General features: G+C 48.3%; 1 protein-coding gene across 4 annotated transcripts in view; it reads left to right on the top strand.

Annotated features, from left to right (window-relative positions):
* The window catches only part of Efr3b (EFR3 homolog B), a 77832-nt gene that overhangs the window by 47608 nt on the left and 4045 nt on the right, over nt 1–26179 (top strand). For 2 of the 4 annotated variants that reach the window (XM_031355488.1, XM_031355485.1), the window contains exons 5-22: nt 7354–7475; nt 7794–7943; nt 8969–9103; nt 9515–9593; nt 10354–10489; nt 10620–10781; nt 11882–11993; nt 12276–12327; nt 14136–14308; nt 15229–15304; nt 15556–15717; nt 17014–17145; nt 19006–19073; nt 20182–20309; nt 21550–21641; nt 23019–23067; nt 24119–24225; nt 25528–25577. In XM_031355488.1, the coding sequence (XP_031211348.1) occupies nt 7354–7475; nt 7794–7943; nt 8969–9103; nt 9515–9593; nt 10354–10489; nt 10620–10781; nt 11882–11993; nt 12276–12327; nt 14136–14308; nt 15229–15304; nt 15556–15717; nt 17014–17145; nt 19006–19073; nt 20182–20309; nt 21550–21641; nt 23019–23067; nt 24119–24225; nt 25528–25577 (1985 nt within the window). The remainder of the gene's footprint in view (nt 1–7353; nt 7476–7793; nt 7944–8968; nt 9104–9514; nt 9594–10353; nt 10490–10619; nt 10782–11881; nt 11994–12275; nt 12328–14135; nt 14309–15228; nt 15305–15555; nt 15718–17013; nt 17146–19005; nt 19074–20181; nt 20310–21549; nt 21642–23018; nt 23068–24118; nt 24226–25527; nt 25578–26179) is intronic. The other 2 variants (XM_031355487.1, XM_031355486.1) reach the window with 2 other exon arrangements.

Raw genomic sequence — 26179 nt, 5'->3', positions numbered from 1 at the left:
TCAGGATATCTGATATGCAACCCCCGGGAGGGTTGAGACCCACAGGTTGAGAACTGCTACCCTAAGCTATGTGCCTCTTGTCTCACTATCTCTCTTTGTGTGAGCAAAGAGGTGTTTGAATTTTAGTAAATATAATATTTATATAAGCATATAAGAAAATATGTCCTTAAAATAATATTTATTGGAACTGGAGGAACGGCTCAGCAGTTAAAAGCACGAACTGCTCTTACAGAGGACCTGGGTTTGATTCTCAGTGCCCGTCTTGGGCTACTCACAGACACCTAGAACTCTCACTCTTGGGAGATCCAGCATCTCTGGATTCCTCAGACACTCCTGTGCACAGACCTACACATATACACACATACTTAAATATAATATTGAAACTGACCTGCAGTTTCATGAACCGGGTTCTGCCTCGACAGAAAGGAGAAAGGAGACCTGAAACACAGAGTTCGAGAACAAAAGGACACGAAGCCAAGTTGAGGGTTTCCAATCAAGGCTCTCCTTTACTTTGGGAGTTCAGCATTTATATACAAGAGAGCATAACTGAATCTCTAGGTTATAACGACATTTGAATAACATAAGGGATTCGGGAGGAGTCAGGAAGAGTCCGAGCAAAGTCCAGGAGGATGTCAAAGGGAAACCCAGCTGCAGGGCTAAAGGTGTAAACTCAGGGCCTCTCGCAGGTCTCAGCTCTGGGGAATGGCTGGAGGCACAGTCCACAGTGGGGGAGGAGGTCAACAGCAGATGTCTTCAGGCTGTATACGTGCCAGCCAGCAGGCGCACAGCAGGCATGAGTCGAGTCTGCAGTGGCAAACTCCGATGTCTTGCAGCTGAGGGACCCCAACATAATATAATGAGTCTTTTCAAAAATAAAATAAAATTCATGGGCCGGGTGTGGTGGTGCATATCTTTAATCCTAGTACTCGGGAGGCAAAGGCAGACTGACCTCTGTGAATTCAAGGCCAGCCGTGGCTGCATAAAGAAGTCTACAAACAAACAAACAAACAAATAAAGTTCTGCTCTTTAGAATGATGACCTCTGATTTTTTTTTCCCTAATGAATTATCCTCATAAATAATTTTCATTGAGGGCCAAAGAAATAGAAAACAGGACTGAACTGTGGAGAGTAGGGGTGGCCAAGGGCACTTGTGACTCATCTCCCCATGGGGCACCCTTTGAAAGCTGGTCTCGGTCACATCCTTCAGAGGAAGATGAGAACACACGGATGAAGGCCACAGAGGAGTGAGAAGACCGAGGGGAAGCAGCAAATGGCCATGGGTCTACTTCTATCCTTTCCCGCCTTGTCACGGACTCTGGTGTTTCTACCAAAAGTCTCGAGTGGGTTGAACCTGGTCTCTGTAGGTCCCCTGGTGTCTGTTGCTGGTTACAGTACAAGTAGATGGACCGTGACATGTTATGATTTATGAGAGAAGATATAGTAGGCTTGATCAGAAGTCCCACTACGATGTGTTTATCTAAATGTTCTCAAATGTTCTGGCTGCTTTCTTTAACCTCTTGCCTTTTGTCTTAGCCCCTCCCCTTATTTTAAGCTCAAGTTTATATGCAACTATTCTATAGCTCTAGTTAGTGTATTGTGTGGGCTTTGACATTCCATACTGAACATGGGGAAGACAGAGGACAACTCAACAAAAGTTCTCTTCTTGAACCTTGCTGGTCCTAGGGATTGAATTTGGGTCATCAGGTCTGGCAGCAAGCCCCTGGACGTACTGAACCATCTTGTTCACTCTACTGCTGAATTTTTATCACACAGGTCATGAATTTTCTTTTCTCCTGCTCTATGGAAGGGCTGCTCTAACAGAAGAAAGTACCCTGCAGGACCCAACATGACAGCCCTTCCCTTCCTTCTCCCTTTGCACCAGCTGCCTTTGACAAATTACATACACCGCAGCAAAGGGCAAAGCCCTTTGTCATGTTGCCCCGACAACAGCTTCACATACTGCTTTAGTTGTCTTAAGATAACTACAGTCTGGGAAAGAGCATCTGCATGGAAAATAAACTAGACACCCTGGATCCGTGGAGGCCAGAGCCACAGAGCCAGGTGGCTGGCAGCTCTTGTTTTTTGTCAATGCAAATCCTAGCTTAAGACAGGTATTTCTTCAGATTCTGTGTCGCAGTGATTTGTCACCTCTGCCGAATGACATGATGGCTGTGCTGTGACCATGAAGATCAGCAGGGCTGGCAACCCTAAGTGAGTTCAGTGGAAAGTGTGGTGGGCTGGGGTTCCCTTGGGGGCAGCCTCTCCTAGCATTGTCCTTCATCTGGACACTCTGGCCAGCCGCCTATGCCAGGACCCTCAGAAGAGCCCTGCTTCACATCAGTTAGACTTGTTGGGACCCTGGTGCCCACCTTGCTCTGCCTTGGGATGGTTGGCCCAGGAGTGTCACCATGGTCTTCACAGAAAACTGAGGCTTTGTGGGGGTTAAGGAGCCTGGAGGGCGAGAAAGGAGAGGTTCTGGGTCCTTTCCTCTTTATCTGGCATCCAACTCCTTTTAACGAGATAAGGTTTTGTTGTCAGGAGAAGAAAAGAAAAACCAGATGTGGTAGAATACACCTATAGTCATCACAGCATTCGGTGGATGGAGGGAAGAGAATGTTGAGTTTGAGGCCAGCCTAGGCTACATAGTAAAGACCTTATCCCAAGACAAAATGGAACAACAGCCAAATAAATAAATAAATAAATAAGGAGAAGGGAGCAGACCATATAAAAGTCAAAACAGCAAGGCTGTGAGATCCTTCCTGCTGCTTGGAGGACAGGAGGTCTCAGAGGGCCCCAGGTACTTCCCGTTTCCCCTCTGGGGATAGAGACAGCAAAAAGCTGGCAGCCCCAAGGCTGCAAATGAAGTGAGGTCCTGCCTCTCTGCTCCCGAGTCCTTCTACTGTCTGTTCTCGACCATGGAAGGTTACTCAGGGCCCAAGCCGACTGTAGAAGAGGGACAAGCTAACTCTTTGCCTGGAGACACTTTGTTGGTGCCCAACAGAGCGCAGCCAGGCTTTGTCAGGCTCTGAGAGAGCTGTGTGTGCGAGTCACTGTTTGGAAAAGGCTCCCTCTTTGTTTACCAAGCTCTTAATCGCCCCCAGTTTTCTGCACATCTGTGAGAGGCATTATGAGGGCTGGTGATCCACTCCAGCAAGCTTGGCGCCCTGCGTTATGGAGAAAGAGCTGGGACCTTGAACTTGAAAGGGTGGACCTAGCAGTGTTTCTGACCTTTGAAATGTTCTGTGTTCAGAGTTGTCAGTTTGTTGTCATGGAAACCTTCATCATTGCTTTATCAGAAAAAGAGAGGGGAGAGGGAGAGAAAAGAAACAAAATTTCAACTTCAATTTATTTTCTTTCATGACTTCATATATTAAGTAACTAACACTTAAATAAAAAACAGGACTGGGGCTGGCTAGATGGCTCGGTGGTTAAGAGAACAGGTTGTTGGTCCAGAGGATCTGGGTTGAATTCCCAGAATCCACATTAGGATGCTCACAACCACTTATAACTTTGGCTTCTGGGAGTCTGATGCCTTCTCCTGGCCTCCTCAGGCATTTGCATTCATGTGAGTATTCCATACTCAGGCATATACATACATATAATAAAAATAAATATTTTTTTAAAGTGACAGGCAAGGCTATTGGTCATTCTAGTCATAGCATGCATACAAGGCATTATTAACCCCATTTTATAGGTGGGACAATTGAGGCCAAGGGAGCTTAAGTAACCTGTCTCAGGTCACCCTATTGATAATTGGAGGAGTTGGCATTCAAATGTATAGGCAGGCTCCAAACCAGTCCACAAAATACTAATGCAAGAGATACAGGCAGTAGCAGGTACAATGGTGCATGCTTGTATTCCTAGCACTTGGAAGTTGGAGGAAGGAGAATCATTAATTTCATCTTGAGCTGCAAGCCAAGACCTTGTTTTTTGTTTTGTTTTGTTTTTGTTTTTTAAGGCAAACACACACACACACATAAGATACAAGAAAGTTGGGTGTGTAGGTCAGCCTTAGAACTCTTGTTTGGTGTTTGTAAGGACCAGAGTTTGTTTCCCAGCACCACAAAAAGCATAGAAGGAAGGAGAGGAAAAGGGAAAGACCAACTATAAAGTTTTATGGTTTGAATGAAGTATGTGTTCTCTATTTTGATTGACAGCCTTAGATTGGGTAGGCCGTTGCTCACTTATATATGTTCTTTCCCATAATGCATCTGAGTTCAATGATATGCATGCTCAAGTATCCATAGGCATAAAATGGTAAATAGGGGACTTGTCCTAAATGTTTGCCTGAAGACAGTTTTTGCTTTATTGCACTTTTATCCAAAACTAGGCTAGGCTAGATGGGACCATTGGCTCTAGTTCCATAAAAACGGAGCATTATTAGGAAGATGCTAGAAGGAATCATTATTTCCACTGTGTACAGCAGAGATACATACAGCTAGATACAGGTTCCAATTGCTAGGTACATTTTTTAAGAGATTGTGTGTATAGCCCAAGCCAAGGGGAGTCCTAAGTTGCTAAGCTATTCCCTATGCCTGCCTCAAGAGAGTAAAGACTCAGAAGTTAAACAGCTTCTCCTGTGCTCCATGACAAAAACAGGAATGAGATGGCCCAGATGGGAGGCAGAGGTCTGTCTGCTCTTCTAAACTCTAGGTCAAGCCAGTGTTTTAAAAGGGTTCACTCCTTAATCCCAGCAGTTGGAAGACAGAGGCAGGCCAGCCTGATCTACATAATGAGTTCCAAGCCAGCCAGGGCTACATGTGAGACCCTGTCTCATAGAAGAAGAGGTAGAAGAGGTTGCAGTGGCCTTGGATTGTGAAGAGGTAGCCTGGGAACTTCCTGTTGGTGCTTAAGAACCGGAGCATCCTTTGCAGCCTTCTCAAACACTGAACTTTACCTGACCCATGCTTCGGCCAAGGCAGTGGTCATACCTTAGGGGCATAGGAAGGCCACATAGCAAGGCCCTGCTTTGCCCTTGTTTCTGGAACTCCTGAGCTTGGGTGAATCAGTTATCTTGGGATGACATGGATTCTTCCCATACCTCACTGCACCACCACATCAATAATGCAAACAATGCCATTTTCATTTATTGCTAACACTAGAGCACTCAAATGTACATATGGGTGAGTTTTAGCTTTAGCTTAGAAAGAGAGATCTCCTTACCCACTTCGTGTGTTGAACAATTATAAATCAGCAGAAAACAACTGCCTACTTATGGCCTGTATTAATTACTTCTGTGTCACTGTGACAAAATATCTGCTATGAAGAGTTTAAAGGAGGAGGTCTGTGTGATGTGTGTGGTTCCCAAGGTTTTGTGCAACCTGGTGGGCATGGCGTGGTAAACAGATCATTCTCTGGGACTGAGTTGCAAGACATGCCCATGTGTTCAGCTGGCACAAATGCTGTGGGAGTGACCCACCACCTTCTTATTATATTTGAGTCCACACCTTGGGAAAAAACCAACGTCTATAAATCTGCTCAAAAACCTATGGCTGGAGAGCACACGGTCCCCAGGGCAAGCCTATTACTACTATTTTACTAACCAGATATAGTATCAAACTGCCCTCTAAATTCTTATCTCTCCACCCATAGATTAGCACAGCTCTCAGTCCTCGGCACAGAGGCTTCTCTGTGTAGTTGGTGATTAAGGTGGAAACTCACAATCGCCAGAGTGGAGAATAGGATGTGCCCAGCCACAAACCAAGAGTCGGAATCCTCCCCACTTCCACCAAGGCTCAGGAACTACCTCAGAAGAGGGAACAGAAAGAGTGTAAGAGACCTAGATAGGGACAACCAAAACAAAACAGGACCGAAGGGCTCATCCACTCCCAGCAACTACAGCTGGCTACTCAAGACCTGCACAAGAGCAAACCAGTCTACAGTCCAGCAGGGAGGACAAAGAGGCCTAAAGAGGCCTAAAGAGCCCCAGCCATTGCTAAAGAACTATAGTTAGTTGGTGGCTTCTGAGAGAGGGAGAGTCGGGTTTAGGGGATTCTTTCTTTCTTTCTTTGTTTTTTAATGGTGTGGGCCCTGGTAGGTTGACCATGTTTCAGTGGATGGCTCCACACCCATGAATGTATGAACGGTGCAATTCCAACTCAGTGAGGTTTAAAAAAAAAAAAAAAGGACATGTTGGGACAGAGTGGGAAGCATAGAGGGCAGATCTGGGAAGAATCGGGGAATGAGGAGAGGCTGAATAAAAATACTGTTTGCATGTATGAAATTCTCAAAGAATTAATAAAAAAATTAAAACTATAATAAATAATGAGATTAAAGGATGCTGTTAATTTGCAATTAGGGTAAACTTAACTTTTAACACAGATTGGCAATTAATACCAAATATGATGAAAGTATATCAATTAGATACTTTGAGAATGTGGGGGGGTTGGTTTTTTTGTTTTGTAGGAGGGATAGGGTTTTTCTATATACAGTCCTGGAACTCACTCAGTAGACCAGGCTGGCCTGGAACTCAGAGATTCACCTGCCTCTGCCTCCTGAGCACTGGGATTAAAGGCGTGTGCCACCATTGCCTGGCTTGAATGTGTATATTTTTTAAACATACCAATACTTAGGAAATTATAAAATGTAAATCTAGACCCTCTTTTTGAGGTGGGGTCTTATGTAATCTCAAACTTGCTCTACAAACTTCTGATCCTCCTGCCTCCATCTCCTGGGGCCTGGGCTGCCACACTCAGTTTATCCGATTCTGGGGTGGATCCCAGGGCTTATGCATGCTAAGTGAGCACTCTGTCCTCTGAGCTGTATCTCCAACCCATTAATCTAATCTCCTTGTAGAGTTGTTTGGGGATGCTAGCACTTATATCATCAAGCAAAATAAATCGTATTAGTTTTTAGCAGTTTATTTTGTACGGGATGCTTGCTTCTGTGGGAGACTGGATTGAAATGAATTCCCTCTTTAAAACTGGAAACGTACAGCAGCAGAGAATGCTACTAAAGATGAGGGCTGAAGCCAGACACGGAAGCAGACACCTGTAATCCTAGCCATTGGGAGGGAAGGGGAGGAGGATCAAGTTCAAGACCAACATCTGCCCCATGAAAGAGATGGGGAGGGAGGGAGACTACCAAAATGGCGAACTTTAAACACTCAAAACTCTAACCGTAAAGTGTGATTCCAGTTTGGAAGTCAAAGTTCAGATCTGCTCTTCTGTTTCAGAACTCAGTCAAAGAGGTGCTCCGTGCTTTGACCCAGTTCTCCATCAAGTCCTAGCAAGTGCCACCCGCTCCCCAGAGACCTGGAGCTGTGGCTTTTTTTTGTAGCAGGTGCTTGGGACACTCAGAACCAAGGGGCAGCATGACTGCCTCTCACACACACTCTCTTCCTCTGCCCGACAGTTTGTGAAGTTCGCCAACATTGAAGAGGACACCCCCTCCTATCATCGAAGCTACGACTTCTTTGTGTCCCGATTCAGTGAGATGTGCCACTCAAGCCACGATGACCTGGAAATCAAGACTAAGTGAGTGCTGGGAGTCCAGGGGCCTGTGGAGTTCCCAGTAGACTCACCAAGGGGCCCGGCCCGTCATCCCCCCATCCCCCATACCGTGGTTTTCTTCGTTCCCCTCCTATGTCTCTGATCCCCATCTGTCTCCACCCACTAGTTTATAAGCTACACAGGACAAGGATCTTGTTTATTAATGTATCCCAACCAGCGCAGAACCCACGAGGAGGAGCAGGTGGAGGAGCCTTTGCGAGCACTCAAGATCTTGGACTGAGCTCCTCTCCTGGCTGTAGAGATGCTCAGGGTGTGGACACGCCTCCGCCTTTTTCCTCACAGGATCCGGATGTCTGGCATCAAAGGCCTACAAGGGGTAGTGAGGAAGACGGTGAATGATGAGCTGCAGGCCAACATCTGGGACCCACAGCACATGGACAAGATCGTCCCGTCGCTGCTTTTCAATCTGCAGCACGTGGAAGAGGCAGAGAGGTGAGGGGAGGCGGGGCACGGGAGGGTTGTTAACTCTCGCCCTCACACCCAGGCTCCTGGAACATACCTAGCTTGGGCGGGAATGTACAAGGCCAGCAATCTTGGCTTTGTGGCTTGTTCCCCGATGAGAGCAAGGCTGGGTGCTTGGATGCTTGGTCTATCTTCTGCCAGCCCTTGAGCCCCTTCAGTTCTCATATAAGACAGCAAGAGCGGTATGGCTCAGTGCTGCCTGAGTTCACAGGTAAACTGATCAGGATGCAAGGGGCAGAGAGACAGATCGTGTCGACTAAGGAGGCTTAAAATGGCTCTTGTGGTTCTAAATGCTAAAGACTTTCCATTGGAACTTCCCTGTCTCGCTTCATGATGCCATTTCAGACCTTAAAACATGACCGTTTTACCGGCCACACCCACTCAAGAACTGCAGACGCTGAATTTTAATCTTAGAGCCACCAAAACATCAGGCTCATCCAGTCCCCTGACCCTTACTTTCCCTGGTAGAATGGGATATAGAGAGAAAGGTTGCTGTTGTTTTCCTACCTGATTTTTTGTGCTTAGATGCTCAGTTTAAAAAAAAAAAAAAAATGCACTCAGTTGCATCTGGGCTGTTAAAACTAGCAGAAGAAAGTAAGTGTGCCCCCTGGTGGCTATTTCTGATATAACAGCTCACTGATCTGATTTGGCTCTCTTAGAAGGGGAGTTCTGTTCAGAGGTTCACGCTGATTTTCATACCATTAAGTCAGCCAATCACCATACCTTTTTGCCTCTCTTTCCTCTTTTCAGTTCTCACCCCCCTCTTCCTGAACCCTTAGAGGCAATCCAGCCCACCCAGAAGTGTTTCTCCACAAACAACTCTATTGTCTCCCCCAGTCTTCTCCCAGATCGATCCCTGACAGCCAAAGACTACTCTATGACCTGGTGTAGCTTATTTCCAATCCCTGCTTGTCCTGAACAGAAACGTAGGGCTATACAATCCTGGCTCCCAGCTTTGAACCCCATCCTTTATCCACATGGCTCTGTATTCACAGCCGGTCTCCCTCGCCCCTCCAAGCACCAGAGAAGGAAAAGGAGAACCCAGCAGAGCTGGCTGAAAGGTGCCTGAGAGAGCTGCTGGGCCGAGCGGCCTTCGGCAATATCAAGAACGCCATCAAGCCCGTTCTTATGTGAGTGTTCCTCCCCACCCAGGAAATGCTCTACTCTCTGATGACTGTTTCAAGTCTCTCCTTGCCAACTGCCCCAGTCGCCCCTATCTGCCGATGTGAGAAGAGAGGAGATGGCCTGGCAGATGTGCTCTGGCCAAGTCAATCCATTTTTTGATTCGTACAGCTAGGTTATCACACAGTGACTACCTGTAGTTTGGGCTGATTGAGAGGAGGGTGCCAAAAACTGAACAAAGGTGCCAACTTCATTGCTTGTGTCAAGTTACAGAGCCTGTACTGTAAACCCTCCCTTGATTGGGAACTGCCAGGGGCTCTCAGGAGGTGTCACTGTCCCTCCAAGTTCATCTGTACTCCCTACCTCCCTGGGACTTTCCTAGTCACCTTCCTCCTCCCACCATGTTTTCTCCCTCACAGCCACCTGGATAACCATTCTCTTTGGGAACCCAAGGTGTTTGCCACCCGTTGCTTTAAAATCATCATGTATTCAATTCAGGTATGTTCTGTCCCTATTCCAGCTTGTCCCCCACCCCACCCCCCTGCTCAAGGAGGGCAGTTCCTGGTGCTAGACAATGCACAAAGTAGAAAGCCAGGTGTCCTCTGACTTCCCCCCAGAGACCCCCAGCTGCCACAGATCATGCTGTATCATCCGGCTGGGAAGGAATTACAAGGGGCTCTCTGTCTAATGTTTAGTACATCCTAGGCCAACTTTTTTTTTTTAATGAAATACAATGGAAAATAATTCCTAGAGAAAATTAAATCTCGAAGAAGACAAACGGCTTGCATTCCCTGAGTGGTCCCGGTTACGGCAGGGCGGCAGGGCGTACTTCCCTCCTGTCCTCATCTTAACAGCAGTGTTATCAGACAGATCTTGAATTGGCACTGGGTTCCCAGCCACCCTTTTGAGCAACACTGGGATGAACCACGTGGCCTCTCAAGAGCCTTGCCAGTAAAACCTGGGGACAGAGAAATGAAAGACAATATTTTGAAATGGATTGCTTGGCCGCCTTTGAAGTAAAGGAAATGAGGAAAAACGTGCAAACGCAGATTCCCTGGGATTTGGCTCCGTGTTTGTGGGGAGTTGCGGGGGCGGGGGGAGTGCTGTAAGAAAGAGAGCGAGATCTGAGTGCCACCTGCGTGTCCACTGGCTGTGGGATGTCAAATTTTGGTTCACCCTGAGCCTCTGGGTTCCAGCAGAGGGCTACCGGGCCTTGGGGGTAGCTGTCTGGGGACCAGCACGTCTTCCTCCCCCACAGCCGCAGCACTCCCACCTGGTTATCCAGCAGCTCCTGAGCCACCTGGATGCCAACAGCCGCAGCGCGGCGACTGTGCGCGCCGGCATCGTGGAAGTCTTATCGGAAGCTGCAGTTATCGCTGCCACGGGCTCTGTCGGTAAGGGGGTCCGGAGCAAAAGGCAAGGGGCGTGTGCAGGCGTTGGATTTAGAGCCGATTGGCTGCGCGGGCCTGGAGAGCAGGAGGGATTCCTGTCATGATTTGTGGGTCCCTCCCCCTTGGCGCCCAGGGCCCACGGTACTGGAGATGTTTAACACCCTGCTGCGGCAGCTGCGGCTCAGCATCGACTACGCGCTAACCGGGAGCTACGACGGCGCTGTGAGCCTAGGCTCCAAGATCATCAAGGAGCATGAGGAGCGCATGTTCCAGGAGGCGGTCATCAAAACCATCGGTGGGGAAAGGAGTGGAGTTGGGAGGGGCCATGGAGGCTTGGGGGCCCAGACTCCAGGAGAGGAGTTTTGGCAAAGATCTGGAGGCGGGGCTAAGGAGGCAGAGCCTGCGAACCAAGGCCTAGGACAGGGTAGTGGAGATAGATCTGGGTGAGGCTTGGAAAGGGGCGGAGTCTGGGGAAGGAACTTAGTAGGGGAGGGACCCTGTGAGACTTGGAGAAGGGAGAGGTCTGATAAGACTTGAAGAGGAATGAGGCTGTGGGGTGAGGTTGCCAGGGACCTCAGTCCCTGGTCTGAGACAGGCAGGGCCTACGGGATAAGTCTAGGGCTGTGCTGAAAGGAGAGACCCTGGCAAAGCTTGGAGAGGGGAAGAGCTCTAGGGGAGGAGTTAGGCTGGGGTCTAGGAGTTAGAAAAGGAAGGGATCTTGGGAGGATGGGGTGGAACCAGGACTAGATAGAGACGTTCCTTATGCGAGGACCAGGCCTCCGCCATAGCATCTGCTATGTGATTACCTAGCGCTGTGTTATTTAGGGACACTGGGGGAAGTGGAGGCCAGCTTATGACACATGCGCCTAGCTGTCCCTGAGCAAAGGCATCAGATCAGTCTGGGTTTCTCAGACAGGCTCTCCTGCAAAGGCAGACTTCCTGTGTCCTCGTCCTTATTAGGCATGCCTAGTGCTTCCACGGTGGGGGCCACTGGAAGGGAGGTGGGGATTAAGAGAAAAAAAAAGAGGAAAGGAAGAAAGCAATGGAGACTATTTGTGCCCTGGATGTTGAGAAACGTGGAGCCACAGTATCAGGGACTCTTCCCTCTCAGAGGTCCTTGTGCCTATGTCGTGGGCTCATCAGCAGTGAAACCCATTGAGCTGCCTAGCCCCAGGCCCTATCCCCCAGTAAAGGAGCCAACATGAAGGTAACAAGGGAAGAGCCCTCTGGAGTCCTTCCCGCTCCCTCCCCAGGAGACAAGGTCACAGCAGCCTGCCTGGGCAGATAGATCTCTCTGGGCCTACCCTGCCCTGGGCACCAGGGAGCCTCACTTATCCATTCAACTGCTGCTGAACCCCGGGGGACCTCTCATGCTCTCTGTCCTCTTCCTCACAGGCTCCTTTGCCAGCACACTGCCGACCTACCAGCGCTCAGAGGTGATCCTCTTCATCATGAGCAAAGTCCCGCTGCCTTCCCTGCATCACCCCGTAGAGACCGGACGGACTGGGTTAGTTCACTGCTTTCTCCCCGCCTACCCTCTCTCCCCTGGTTATCCACCCTGACTTCTGTGGCTCTGCTCTCCCTCTTCTCTCATCTCAAAAACCCCTCAGCAGAAGGGTCATAGGTCCCATGGCAATTTTTCAGGCTCCCTCCTACAAACCGTCCCCTCCCCAATGTTAGGGAGGGCATGGGTCCCCCCATAAGCCTCCCGGTGAGAAAACTGATGAGGAATCCGGGATTGGGGGGCACTCTATTGCCATCCTGCTGAGGTTGTGTCTCTGGCCTACAGGGAGAACAGGAACCGGCTGACCCAGATCATGTTGCTGAAGTCCCTCCTTCAGGTGAGCCCCCCCACCCCCAGCCCAACCCTGCTCTGCCTCTGTGGGTCACAGCTTCTTTCAGGTAGCCAAAGCAGTTGCATTCCATGCTGCATAGATATGGCTAGCTATTAAAGAGGTAAGCGAAAGGCTGAAACCCAACCTGAGCTCCACTGAGTGGTTCAGAGCAGAGTGAAAACCTAATGCTTCTCTTTGTTAATGGTGATGCTGTGTGCCCACTGGTAGCCTTGTCACTAAAACCTTGTGGGTCTTGAGGTAATTCCTCCCCATCTGCCTTCCCGGTACCCTTCACCAGGTCCTGTGCCTCTGTTTCCCCCATTTCTCCCACCTTCCAGCCACCACCACTACCTCCTTCCCCCATGTTTCCTATATGTTCTAATGCATCTCAGCTTTCATTGCTGGGGTCGAGTTCTGTTGTTCCCAAGCACCATTCCCACACCCCCCTGGTTAAATATGCAGTTTCCCTAAGGAGCGTATCAGCCACAGTGAGCTCTGAGTGTGTATGTGATTTATTTAGGAGACACCCCTCTACCCCCACCCCTGCTTTGCAGCCCTGGCTGGCCTTGGATCTTACATAGCCTATGCTGGCATCAAACTCCTTCCTGCCTTAACCTACCAAGTGCTGGCATTATGGGCATACACGCACTGCCATGCCCAACTTTGAAATTTGCTTCTGTAACAAGCTCACTGCCCCGGCCAAGACTTTGGACATCTTACAACTAGGTTATTGTCTTCAGTGTTTCTATGTCCACCTTTACCCATCATAAACACCAGGAGAACTTTCCTATTTTGCTCCTTGTTTCCTTGAGAAGATCTCAGTTTCTCATATGAACATCTAAAAGTTCAGACTTTTTAGAGCATAATTCCCAGAATCTTTCTCTCACTAGAGCAGCAATTCTCAATCTGTGGGTCCTGAACCCATAGGGACATTAAACGACCCTGTCACAGGAGTTGCCTAAGACCATCCGAAAACACATATTCACATTACGATTCATAGCAGTAGCAAAATTACAGTTATGAAATAGCAACAGAAATAATTTTATGGTTGGGGGGACCACCACAACATGGGGAAAGTGTTGTACTTAAGGGACGCAGCATCAGGAAGGTTGAGAACCGCTGATCTCATTATTATGTTTATTGCACTGCCCAGCTCCCATCTCTGTTCCCAGCATGCCAGTGACCCTTGTTCATTTATACCCAGTGTTGTATGGTGACAATCTGAGGAACACCCATATCCCCCTTCAGAGAACCCTTGATGCTCTTGGGCTGGGCTAGGCTGGCACCATGGAAGCCTTCAGAATCATCGGAGGTATCAGTCTGTAAAATGGACTTAATAGGAAATACCCTTTGCGACGTGAGCATTTGGCATCATATGTGATGTATCTATTTATGTGGACTGATTTGGGTCAGAAGGCCCCATTATCACAGGGCTGTGTCAGGTCTATGAACAGAGTTTGCCAGGCAGCTGTGACTTCCTCTGCCCTCGTTCTTGGGACTCCTGATCTCGACAACACATTGTACTGTGGACGTTCCGTTGTTCCCTGACTCTTGCCTTTCTCCATTCTCATCCTTTACTCACTTTTAACACTTACTGCCCCTGTGTTGCTGTCCCCATACACATACATGTCAACTGAGCTGTACTCAATTAGACTTTCCGGGGAGGGGGGCCTCAGAGCCAGTGAGAGGATGGGGTGGCAGCTCTATACAGAGGTTGGACCCTTTACACCAGAACTCTTCTGGCTGCTTCTCCAACTTATCTCTGCACTGAGAGAGACAGTGTTCCTAAGTGTGCCTGCCCGGCTTCCTCCCAGGTATCCACAGGTTTTCAGTGCAACAACATGATGTCAGCCCTGCCCAGCAACTTCCTGGACCGCCTTCTTTCCACTGCCCTCATGGAGGATGCAGAAATCCGCCTCTTCGTCCTAGAGATTCTCATCAGTTTCATTGATCGTCATGGCAACCGCCACAAATTCTCTACCATCAGGTGAGCTTGAGGTCTCTCTTTCAGTAGATATGTGATTCAGGTGCGTGTGGGGGGGGGGGTTGGCAATGAGACCTGTCTTCTTGGCCAGTCACCTCACACCCAGGTAGAGGACAATTTGGGTGCAGTGAGACCCACTAGAATTCATCCCTGATGTTGGCCAAGGAGTATGGGGAGCCAGAGTGTGCTTGTGCCTGGGCTGAGGGCTGGAGAGAGTACTGTGGGCATTTGAAAGTGGAATAGCAGGTACTAAGAGATATTAGGGAAGAGGAGGACATAGGGCCACTGACACTGGAGATTGGGCTAAGAATGAAGGGCAGGCAGCCCACAGCACTGGGAATAAAACTTAGTGATACTGAGTGAACTCAGGCTGGCCTCACATGGGCTAACAGGGATTTGGAAGGAGTAAGGGGAAAAGGATGTAACCAGAGTCTGTTCTACTCATGCTCCAGGCCCCAAATAAACTCTGGGACTTACTTATTTATTAATAAATGTCTAGGCCATAAGCTTGGGCTTGTTCCCTGACTAACTCATAATGTGTATAACTTGTTTATTCTGTTCTGTGTGTGCCACATGGCTCTCTCCTCAGGGACTGGGAGGAGAATCTTCCCACACCTCTCTCTCGGAGTTCCTATCTTTCTATGAGAACTCACACCTCTTATCACCCAACTTTTGCTAATAGGCCACCAGCTTTTTGTTGACAGGTGACGCCTCCACACAGTTCACGGGAGATTCTCTCTACAGAAGAGAATAATCAGCATAAAGTTTAAGAGAAAGGGGAACATGAGAACTTCAGAGGAAATGGAGATTGGGCTAAGAATGAAGGGCAGGCAGCCCACAGCACTAGGGATAAAAACTTAGTGACACCGAGTGAACTCAGAGCTGGGCTCACATGGGCTAACAGGCTCCTCTATCCTCCCTAGCACCCTTGGTGACATCTCGGTCCTGAAGTTGAAAGTGGACAAGTGCTCCCGGCAGGACACTGTCTTCATGAAGAAGGTGAGGGTCACCACAAAACACACAAACCCCAGAGGAGGCCAGGCTTAGAGGTCCTAACCTTCCAATCTGTAAGTCACTGCTTCACCACTGCTTCCGGAGCCTGTCTCTCTCCCTCCTTCCTTTGGCCAGGTTAACCAGTTGCTGAGGATGGAGATGGGGGTACCACCCACAGTTATTGCCTCCCCTTCAGATGGGCCTTCCTCCCCATCCCCTCTGCACTCACTGACTGACCATGGCTCTTCTACCCCCAGCACTCACAGCAGCTATACAGGCACATCTACCTGAGCTGCAAGGAGGAGACAAACATCCAGAAGCACTACGAGGCACTCTACGGCCTGCTGGCACTCATCAGCATCGAGCTGGCCAATGAGGAGGTGGTGGTGGATCTCATCCGACTGGTGCTGGCTGTTCAGGTGGGGCCGGATGTGGGCAGGACTGGATGAGGATCATGGGGAGGGGCCTGGATAGCCAGGTACAGCTAGGGATACTCTGCAACTGTGGCTGGACCGTTGTTTTGGTGTCCGGCGACTCTGCTTGGTTTACTCCGTGAAAACCCCAAGCCTTAGTCTTGTCTGGGAAGCCCCAGAAACTGATTCATGGCTCTTGGTCATTTTTAAGGTAAAGAAGAGACAAGGTCACCTAGAATCATCCCTGAGCCTCTAACATTTCAAGTCCCTCATGGGGTCTGAGTGCGACCCCAAAAATCCCTAAGAGGGCATGCAAAAGCCCTGAGTAATCCTGAAACAATTGTATTCATTTAAAAATCCTCTCGCTCTAGGATTTACTTATTCAGAATTGCTTCTGGTGCTTGTTTAAAATACAGACAGTAGCACACACCTTTAGTCCTAGAGGCAGGTGCATCTCTGTGGGTTGGTTCAAAGCCAAGCCTGGTCTACAGAGCTAGTTCCAGGACAGCCAGGCTACCCAGAGAAACCCTGTCTTGAAAAACAAAAACAAAAACAAAAAAAATGAAGAAACATTACCCAAACTGGAAAGCCACAGTGTCCTGAGCCTGGGGCCCATGTCCTTAACAAGCCTGCATTGTGATTCATGGGCAGCCAGTGTGGTACTCAGCAGGACCTAAGACCTTCTTCATGATCTGCCCGGGTGGAAGTATGCTGCCTTCAAGGTGGGTCCTCCCAACCTCAAAGGTTGCAGAACATCCAGGTCCTGAAGCTAAGTAGGCGTCACGTTCTTGAACCTAGTGACAGGTGTCTTAAATTATCTTTATGCTAATCCTGCTAAATCCTGCAGGCCAACCTGGATGTTACAACTTACCTTTATTTACCCTAAGAGATGGAATTTGCAATTCTCTTGAGTCCTAGTCTCCTGATGGTACCCACAGCTTTCAGTATATGGACCCAGTTTAACAAGCCCAGCCAATCAACCAAGCTTCAGCTATGGTATGGTTAATAGTAATGAGGAGGGTTTGGACAGTGGCACTCACTATAGCTGGGACCACAGAGTAGAGAGATGCAGCCACTGCCTGTATGCTTAGTAGGGATTTAGGAGCCCCCAGCTCATGGATTATTCCGTGAACCATTTTCTCTAGCTTTATAAGGAAGAATTCTGCCTTCCCAGGTTGTGGGACAAAGGTTTAGTCTAGAGAAATGAGCCATCTCTAAGAAGACTGGGGAGAGGTGAGGTGGGAGTGTGTAGACTTTAAATTGTCAGGGGAAAACTCTGGAAGCCTATCTATGTTACCACAGGATGTAGCCCAGGTCAATGAAGAGAACCTGCCTGCTTATAACCGCTGTGCGCTCTATGCTCTGGGTGCCGCCTACCTGAACCTCATCAGTCAGCTCACAACAGTGCCTGCCTTCTGCCAGCACATCCATGAGGTTGGTGTCGTCAAGGCCCAAGAACCCATTGAGCCCTTCTTCGCTTTGGAGGAAGTGTGGGAGAGCTAAAGATCCTCTGCCCTCGGCCTATGAGCTCAGGGGTCTCATACCTGCTCCCCACCCTCTGTCCTCATGGAAGCACGTGGTACACACTCCTCCAACCACTCAGAAGAAAGCAACTTCATAGGAGTTTGGGGGAGGAGTGGGGATGTGATTCAGATGGTAGAGTACCCACCTAGCATGCATAAATCCCTGGGTTCAATTCCCAGCACCACATAAAACTGGGTATGGTGGCCCGGCAGTAGTGGTGCACACTTATAATCAATCCCAGCACTTGGGAGGCAGAAACAGGTGGGATTTCTGAGTTCAAGGCCAGCCTGGTCTACAGAGTAAGTTCCAGGACAGCCAGGAAACTCTGTCTTGAAAAACCAAAAAAAAAAAAAAAAAAAAAAAAAAAAATGGTGACATATGCCTCTAATCCTCAACCCTCAAGAAGTTTCAGTGGTAGGAAGACCTCGGCATAACAAGGTTAGGGCCAGCCTGGGCTAATAAATAAAGTTTGGGGAAACTGAGTGTGATGATATAGACCTGTAATCCCAGCCATTCAGGAGGCTACTGGAAAAGGATCTCCAGTTCAAGGCCATTCTGGGCAATACTGAAACTGTCTTAGGAGGAAAGCCCTTGCTTGACCGTGGAACTCACTTAAGAAATCCAAGCACATAGGTGCACACCTAAATCCCAGCATTCCTGTGGCAAAATGGGAGTCGGAGACATAAAGTCCTGGGCCAGTATATGGTACAGTGGCAAAAGCAAGAGAGACTCGGCCTCACCAAGGTGGAAGGCAAGAATCAACACCCCAAACCTCCACAGCTAACCACAACATGTGCATGCCCCCTCCTCGGTTGTTGCTTAAAGTTTTTTAAAGCTCTCGAAGGGGACTGGAGAGATGGCTCAGTGGTTAAGAGCACTGGCTGCTCTTTCTTGCACAGGACCTGGGTTCAGTTCCCATCACCCATGTAGTAGCCCACAACTGTCTATAACTCCATTCCCAGAGGATGTGACACCCTCTTCTGGCCTTCACAGATACCAGACACATGAGCATAGTACAAATACATGCGTACAGGCAAAATACTCATACACATTTAAAAAAGAATTTTTTTAAGAAAAAAATTCTGAAGTATTTTGGGTAGAGTCATATGATGTCTAGGATTAAGTTTAAAATTCCAGGTTTCTGCTGACCTGAGCTGGTTGGGGCATGAGGGAAGGTGCTACGTCAGTGCACCAGAGACTTCCCAAGAGAGTTGAACTTTCCCAGGCCCGGGGCTGATACGGCAGTAAAAGAGGCCCTCTTCACTGGAAATCATGGGACTCTTTCCAGGTCACCCTCGCACACCTGCATACCATCTCTCCCTGGCTTCTCACCACCACAGTAACGTTCACGTCTCTTCCCCCAACACTTGCAAGGGTTATTGAGGAAATCTCAAGCCGTCCCTGTCCGTCAGAGGCAGACATGCCGCCTGCAATCTCTTTTCACTTGTGTAAATTGAAAGCACGGGCATAAGGCATAGACGACAGAACCTCAGTCTCTTAGGGATGAGTGAGTACCCTGTACCTAGAGGACGCTTGGCACCTGTGCGTCATCAGTGGTGACAGCCTTAGCAGCCACTCATCTCCCCCAGGCAGCTCTGACGATGACTGGGGATCTGGATTCTCCCTGGAGAAGCTCTCTGCACAGAATCTCCAAGGAGGCTGGGGGTGGGGAGCTCTGAAATTGAGCTTGCAGCTCTTCCTGTCACCTGCTCCGAGGCACCTCAACCAGCTGGACCCGGCTCTCACTGTTTGTTTCCTTCCAAATTCCAGGTAATAGAGACCAGGAAGAAAGAGGCACCATACATGCTTCCTGAGGATGTGTTTGTGGAAAGGCCCAGGTAAGGACAGTACCAGGTATGGAGGTGTGAGGCCAGGCAAGGACATACATCGGGGGCTTAGGCATGTCCTGGGCAGAGTTCGACTTCATTGCCATACTGTAATCCCTCCATTCTGACAGATCTCAGGCAGGTCACAATGAGCCAGCTCAGGGTGTCATGCTGCATAGGAAGTAACACAACCTCCAGGAGCTTTGGGCAAACCCAGGGGAAATGCATTCTAGAGGAGTCATCTCTGACAGGACCCTGCCTTCAGACGGCGCTATGGACCAGTATCACTCCAGCATGACAGTGATGTCAGGAAAGATATTATGGAACAAAAGGTGTCCAATAACAAGACTTAGCCTTCTAAACTGTGGCAGCTCCACACACTAACTGCAAGAGTTCAGGAGTGCTGGGGTTAGGGGATGTATGTAGTTCAGTGATAGAGCACTTGCCTATGCGTGCATGTGTCCTGGATTGAATCCCACACTGAACATCACAAAAGAAAAAGATTTAGAAAGTCTGTGATACTCTGAAAGAATATTTAATGTGAAATGGTTATTAAATAGTAGGTGAATAAAGTGAGATAGATCAGTTGGTAAATTGGTTGTTTCATATTATACATATGAAGTTTAATTGCCAGAAACCATGTTGTTAAGAAAAGAAAAAGCCAAGGGTAATAGCATGTGGTTTGTCATCCAGTACTGGCGACAGGGAGACAGTCAGGTATCTGAGCTCACTGGATAGCCAGCCTTACTTGGTGAACTCAAAGCCAGTGAGAGACTGTTGCAAACAAAAATATTGCCTAAGTAACACAACCCACCATTGACCCTGGTCTCTACACATCTGAGTACACATGTATGCATGGACACCTGTACACACATACGCACACCAAAATTAATCACAGAACAGTGTGCCGGGGGAGGGAACATTTATGTGTGGGCATAAACGTATTCAACTGAAGGATTCTGCATAAAGTAACATCGGGTGTCCCTGGGGAAAGGACCAGGGGAGTATTCTTCTCTTTTACTGTCGTTTTGCATACTGAACATGTTGCTGTTGTGATAAAGGCATCCAGAGATTGTTTTAGCTGCCCACAGTCTTACTCTGCCTCTTCCTTGTCATTCAGGCTGTCTCAGAATCTAGATGGTGTGGTGATCGAGTTTCTCTTCCGCCAGAGCAAAATCAGTGAAGTCCTGGGAGGCAGCGGCTACAATTCGGACAGGCTCTGCCTGCCCTACATCCCTCAGCTAACAGGTGTGAGCTCTAGACAAGGCTTCCAGTCTGCCTCTGCCTTCCTGCCAGGCGAGAGCCGTAGGGTAAGGGGGGTGTGGCCTCCTGACCCACTTGTGGTGGCATCTGAGATGTTGCCTAAGAGCTAAGAGGAGGCGTAGCAGAGCCTATGGTGAGATCCTGACTCCGATGTACCACCTCTTCAGTCTAGGGTCTCAGAAAGCAGCTGGCCCATGAGGTAACCTGGCTTGTGAAGGCCTGGTGCATAGTATTGGAGAGAGCGCACGTGGGCTTACAGGACCAGAGATCCATTTCAAGATGTCTGTGCTACTTCTCTTTAAAGACACCTTTGTCAAGTCTCTGGAAACCCCTGAGTTACATGACTACAAAATTGCCTCATTAGAGGGTTTATATGGAGGTGTGTGGAGCAATGAAGGCAGATGCATTCAGGGAACGCTGCATGCACGACCGTTCCTGCTGCTGTGAGTGGATGGAACAAGCTTGTGCTAGTTGAGAATGAGTATGCTTCATAAATGGTTACAACAACTCTTTTTTTTTTTTTTAAAGATTTGTTTATTTTATGTATATGAGTATACTATAGCTGTACTGATGGTTGTGAGCTACCATGTGGTTGCTGGGAATTTGAATTCAGGACCTCTGCTTACTCCGGTCGACTCTGCTAGCTCCGGCCTAAAGACTTATTTATTTATTTATTTATTTATTTATTTATTTATTTATTTATTCAAGACAGGGTTTCTCTGTGTAGTCTTGGCTGTCCTGGAACTCACTCTGTAGACCAGGCTGGCCTCAAGCTCAGAAATCCACCTGTCTCTGCCTCCAAGTGCTGGGATTAAAGGTGTGCGCCACCACCGCCTGGCTTATTTATTATTATATCTAAGTACACTGTAGCTGTCTTCAGACACACCAGAAGAGGACATCAGATCTCTTTACAGGTGGTTGTGAGCCACCATGTGGTTGCTGGGATTTGAACTCAGGAACTTTGGAAGAGCAGTCAGTGCTCTTAATTGCTGAGCCATCTCTCCAGCCCATGCAAAAACTCTTTAGCCCTAAGAAGCAACCTGACCACCATATGATGGGTGGAGAAAGCTCACAGCAGCTAGAAGTTTTTGGAAACTCCAGGTATAGCCTAAGTGTGCCCTGAGCCATTAAGGGCTGTGGACCAAAGCATGGTGGGTAGGACCAGTGGCTTAACCCTGGCTTTACAAGGACTGGAAACCCCAGCTTCTGGGCTCCTCTTTTCCAGATGAAGACCGCTTGTCCAAGAGGAAGAGCATTGGAGAAACCATTTCCCTTCAGGTAGAGGTGGAGTCCAGGAACAGCCCAGAGAAGGAGGAGGTGAGTGTTACTGTCAGTACTCGGGGTGCTAAGTGCTCCATGCCCTTTACAGCGCATTGAAGGATCTGTAGAAATTAGTTTCTCAAGTAAATCCATTTTCTTACTGACTCTTATCATGTGGACGTCATTGATATTTCCAGCTAGAAGATTTATTACTATTCTTCTGTCACGAGACTATCAATTTAGAGAAAATCAATGTAGAAAAGCTTTCTGGTCTCTGTTCCAGAAATTGGGGGATTGACAGGCACAGCATCGTACAAAGTAAGGAATTGCCCACATCTGAGCAGGACAAGGACACAAAGATTCATGGGGATCTATGTGGGCCACTATGGAAGACACTGAGTCTTTCCCCAAGTGTGATCAGAACATAGAAAAGTCCCTGAAGGTTGGGATTAAGCACCCCCCTACCCAGGGCCAAGTTCTACAGAGCTCATCTGGGATATTCCCATAGAAGGCAGGATGCTATGACCCCGGCTAATTGAGCAAGCAAAGTGAGGAAGCAGAAGGATCCTCAGAGACCCTTGTGGCTGCAAAAGGTGGGCCCCCTCCTGTGTTACAGCCTTGGAGTGAGCTGCCTGCTTCCCCACACTGCAGAGGGGACTCTCCTGTTCTGGGTTCAGAGGCCTTCAATAGTTAGGTGAAGCTAAGGAGGAGAAATGCTCACCTAGCCTGTGCCCCCTACTCTCTGGTGACCTCCTGGAACACTCATTGGTTCTTTCCCTGGTTCAGATTAGTCCAGGGGTATCCTGGTAACTGATGCAGGGCTATGACCTCCCCATCTACACTGCTTCACATCTTCAGCCTCTGTTCAGGATCCTGTGCTAGCTGACCCTGCCATACCAGCTACTTCGTTATCTTCAGCAGCTTTCCTGAGGTTGTGCATCCATGGAATCCCCTTCTTTGGTTTTTATTATTCCCTGCCTCTTTTCATAGTCTCTGCAGAAGTTGAGATCCTTTGCCTCTGGTCTTGGGACCAATCAGATCATCAGAGGGCCCATTGTTTCTAACCTTCATTGACTTACTATATTAAAATTCATCACTTTGGAGTATAATTCATTATCATAAGCCTTCAAAATGAAGTTTTTGGAGTTTATATTGGAGATCATATTTCTCAACTGCCTCTTTACATCCAATTATTTCTCTGAGTATTTTTTTTTTTTTAATTATGTGGTGGTTTCCTCCCGTGGAGCTTGATGGACAGGCTAAGGTAGGGAAAAGAGAATAGAATTCTATTCTGAGGGAATCTGATGAAGAATTGGCCTCGTTTACTTTTCTCCATACAAGCTTAGACACCTCTGGGAATGAGGGTGGTTTTAGGGCCATTCCCCTAAGAAGCAACATTCACCTTTCTCAACATTTTTGCCCTCTCTCCTTTAGCGAGTTCCTGCAGAAGAGATCACCTATGAGACACTGAAGAAGGCCATTGGTAAGATAGGTCCCCCAAGAAACTCTGGTGAGAAGGGGAGGTCAGGAGTGACATGGGCCTGGTAGCAGAGGCCGGTGGCCCCTTGTAAACCCATCAGCCACCAAAGCTGCATCTGGTGGTCCCCGATCCCCAGTGAGGTGGGTGGCACTGCATATCAGGCAAGCCCTTTCCTGCTTGCTAATGGCACCTGCCTCTGAAAGCTACCACCTGTGGGTTCTAGCCAGGTGACCAATGGAAAGGCACTGAGAAGAAATCATATCCGTGTTCATTTAATAAGGGATTTGCAGGATTGGCCCACAAAGTGTTCCTATGAAGAGGTTGTTTCTAACTGATGACAATGTCCTTTCCATGAAGCCCCTTCAGGATTTTGTTATAAATTCACTCAGGGGGGCAGTGGTGGTGCACGCCTTTGATCCCAGCTCTTGCGAGGCAGAGACAGGTAGATCTCATACCTGCCTGGCTGACGCCAGCCAGATCTACATAGTGAGCTCTAGAACAGCTAGGGCTATCTAGTGAGAGCCTGTCTGAAAACAAATTGAGAAGTAATGAATAAACACATCACCTGCCTTCCTAACCTACTCAAAATGGTCATTATTTGACCTCCAAACCCATTCCCTAGTCTTTATTTGGCATTAACTTACCTGGGATAGTAAGGATGTGTGAAGCCTTAAGTGAAATTTTTTTAGACTGCTCTGCTGTGACTCTCATGGTCTCTCTGCCTTTTCTATTGTTCGGGTCCCTTTTAAAACTGCCCTGACCGTTCTAAAAGGGACGGCTGAGATCTTTCATTTGAGAGTCCCAGCAGGATGCAGCCGCTTGGGTCTATAAAAGCTGCAGGTCCATTTAACTAATTCTCAGAGGCTGGGGCCTTGGACAGAATCAGGAAAAGTCTATGAGGACCCTTGAGGTCCCCATACCTTTCATGGCCCCGCCCCTTTCATGGCTCCACCCCCTTTTCATCCCAAGAGTCCTCTCTGTCCATCTCCTCAAGCTTCTTCCCCTACTCGTCCCTGGGACGATCTGAACACTAACCCACTTCTCTGTGTCACAGTGGACAGTGTGGCAGTTGAGGAACAGGAGCGTGAGCGGCGGAGACAGGTGGTAGAGAAATTCCAGAAGGCGCCCTTTGAGGAAATCGCCGCCCACTGTGGGGCCCGGGTAAGTGACTCACCGGTGCCTTCCGACCAATCAGAAACCAGATTTGGGTGGAGGGCAGGACTGAGTTAAAACCTTGGCTCTTTGTACTGCAGAGATTAAGAGTTTGGTTTGAGCATACAGAATGCTGCTGTTTACCCAGGACCTTCTCTTACATTGCTTCCCCTGAGCCCACTGACTAAGCATTTAGCACTCAGTGTCTTGGATTTTTAATCCTAGCACTTGGAAGGCAGAGGCAGTCAGATCTCTGTAAATTCGAGGCCAGTCTGGTCTACATAGCTAGATAGTCCCAGACCAGCCAGAGGTATGTAGTGAGACCTCAAAAAAAGACAGTGGCGTGTGGGGGCAGCACAGGAGGTGTAGTGGCTCGTACCTTTAATCCAGCACTAAGAAGGCAGAGACAGTAGATCACTGTGAGTTCAAGGCCAGATTGGTTTCCATAACTAATCCCAGGCCAGCTAGGGTAGTACCCTGTCTCAACAAAATGAACAAAAACCTTTACTATTATTATTATAAACTTTTGTTATGGTCCTGTATGTATGATATAGATGCTATATGGGTATAGATGCATATGTAGGTTAAAGGATAACTTTTGGACCCTCCTTCCACTTTTATGTGGGTTCCAGGGATAGAATTCAGGCCAATCCGGCTTGTGTAGCATATACTTTACCCACTGAGCCATCTTACCAGCCAGGTTCTTTTAAATGAGGGTCTTGCTGTCCATCCTTGGCTGCTTTGAACTCTGTAACCCAGGCTTATATCACAACTTTCAACCATCCTGCCTCTCAGCCTCCTTAGTGCTGAGATTGCAGGAATGAGGCTTATATTTTATATTTATATAAGGTCGACATATTTTGTATCTATATAAAAGCCTATAACTTCCAAGCGTGTGCTACCTACTGTAAGTTATTCACATACCACTTTGAGAGGAAGACTGTTCATCTCATGGTCTAGGAGGAAGCTCGAGTACTAGACACATGTCAAGAAAGAGTAACATCAGCTCCAGGCTCCTGACCCCATGTCCAACAGACCCTGTTACCCCCATACTGAAGAGCAGAAGCCTGCCCAAACCTCTCCCGAGTATCCCTGGCCCTGTAAGTCCCCAGCCAGCCTTTGCTGGGTGGTTGTCCCTGAGCTGAATATACAGTCCAAAAGACAGGTGCCAAGGATAAGAGCATACCCACCAGGTTACCTCCCTAGGTGTTACTGCCAGAAACTTCCAGGTGTCTTTTGGACAGATGGCCAGGGAGGTGGCAGCTGACACTCTTGGAACCCCAAGTTCACTTCCCTTCTGTTTGTGCCTAGGCATCACTGCTGCAGAGCAAACTCAATCAGATCTTTGAAATCACCATCCGGTAAGTGACGGCATAGGCAGGGGACCCCAACTCTGTGCCCAGTATCAAGAGTCAGGGCCATTGTCCTAAGCCCTCTCCTTATGCCTGCTTGCAGCCAGCCTTCCCTCCATCCTCAACCTCTAATACCAGCCCTAGACTCAGCCACCATGGAGAGGGCAAGAGACTGGCTTAGTAAGACCTAGAAACAGCCAGGAGTCTTAGTGTCCTGGGCAAGTACTTGATCTTTAAAGTACCTAATGACATCAGAGAAGTGGTTCTCAACCTGGGGGTCGCGACCCTTCGGGTTTGCATACTAGATATTTATGTTATGATTCATAGCAATAGCAAAATTATAGTTCTGAAACAGCAACAAAAATCATTTTAGGGCTGGGAGGGGGGATTACCACACCATGAGGAACTATATTAAAGGGTGTCAGCATTAGTAAGGTTGAGAACCACTGCCATAGAGCCTGTAGGGAGTATTGACTGAGATGAAGATTATAGAACATCTTGAAAATCTGGGAAAAATCTGAAGTGGAATGCGTTTTAAAGAGAAACCAAAACTGACTGCTGTGTTCAGTTTTGGGTTGGACTCCAGTTCCTGGTTCATACACCTCTCTCCC

The sequence above is a fragment of the Mastomys coucha genome, unplaced genomic scaffold, assembly GCF_008632895.1.
Source record: "Mastomys coucha isolate ucsf_1 unplaced genomic scaffold, UCSF_Mcou_1 pScaffold6, whole genome shotgun sequence".
Taxonomy (NCBI): domain Eukaryota; kingdom Metazoa; phylum Chordata; class Mammalia; order Rodentia; family Muridae; genus Mastomys; species Mastomys coucha.
Note: the sequence above shows the minus strand (reverse complement) of the source record. Positions and strands in the feature narration are given on the sequence as shown.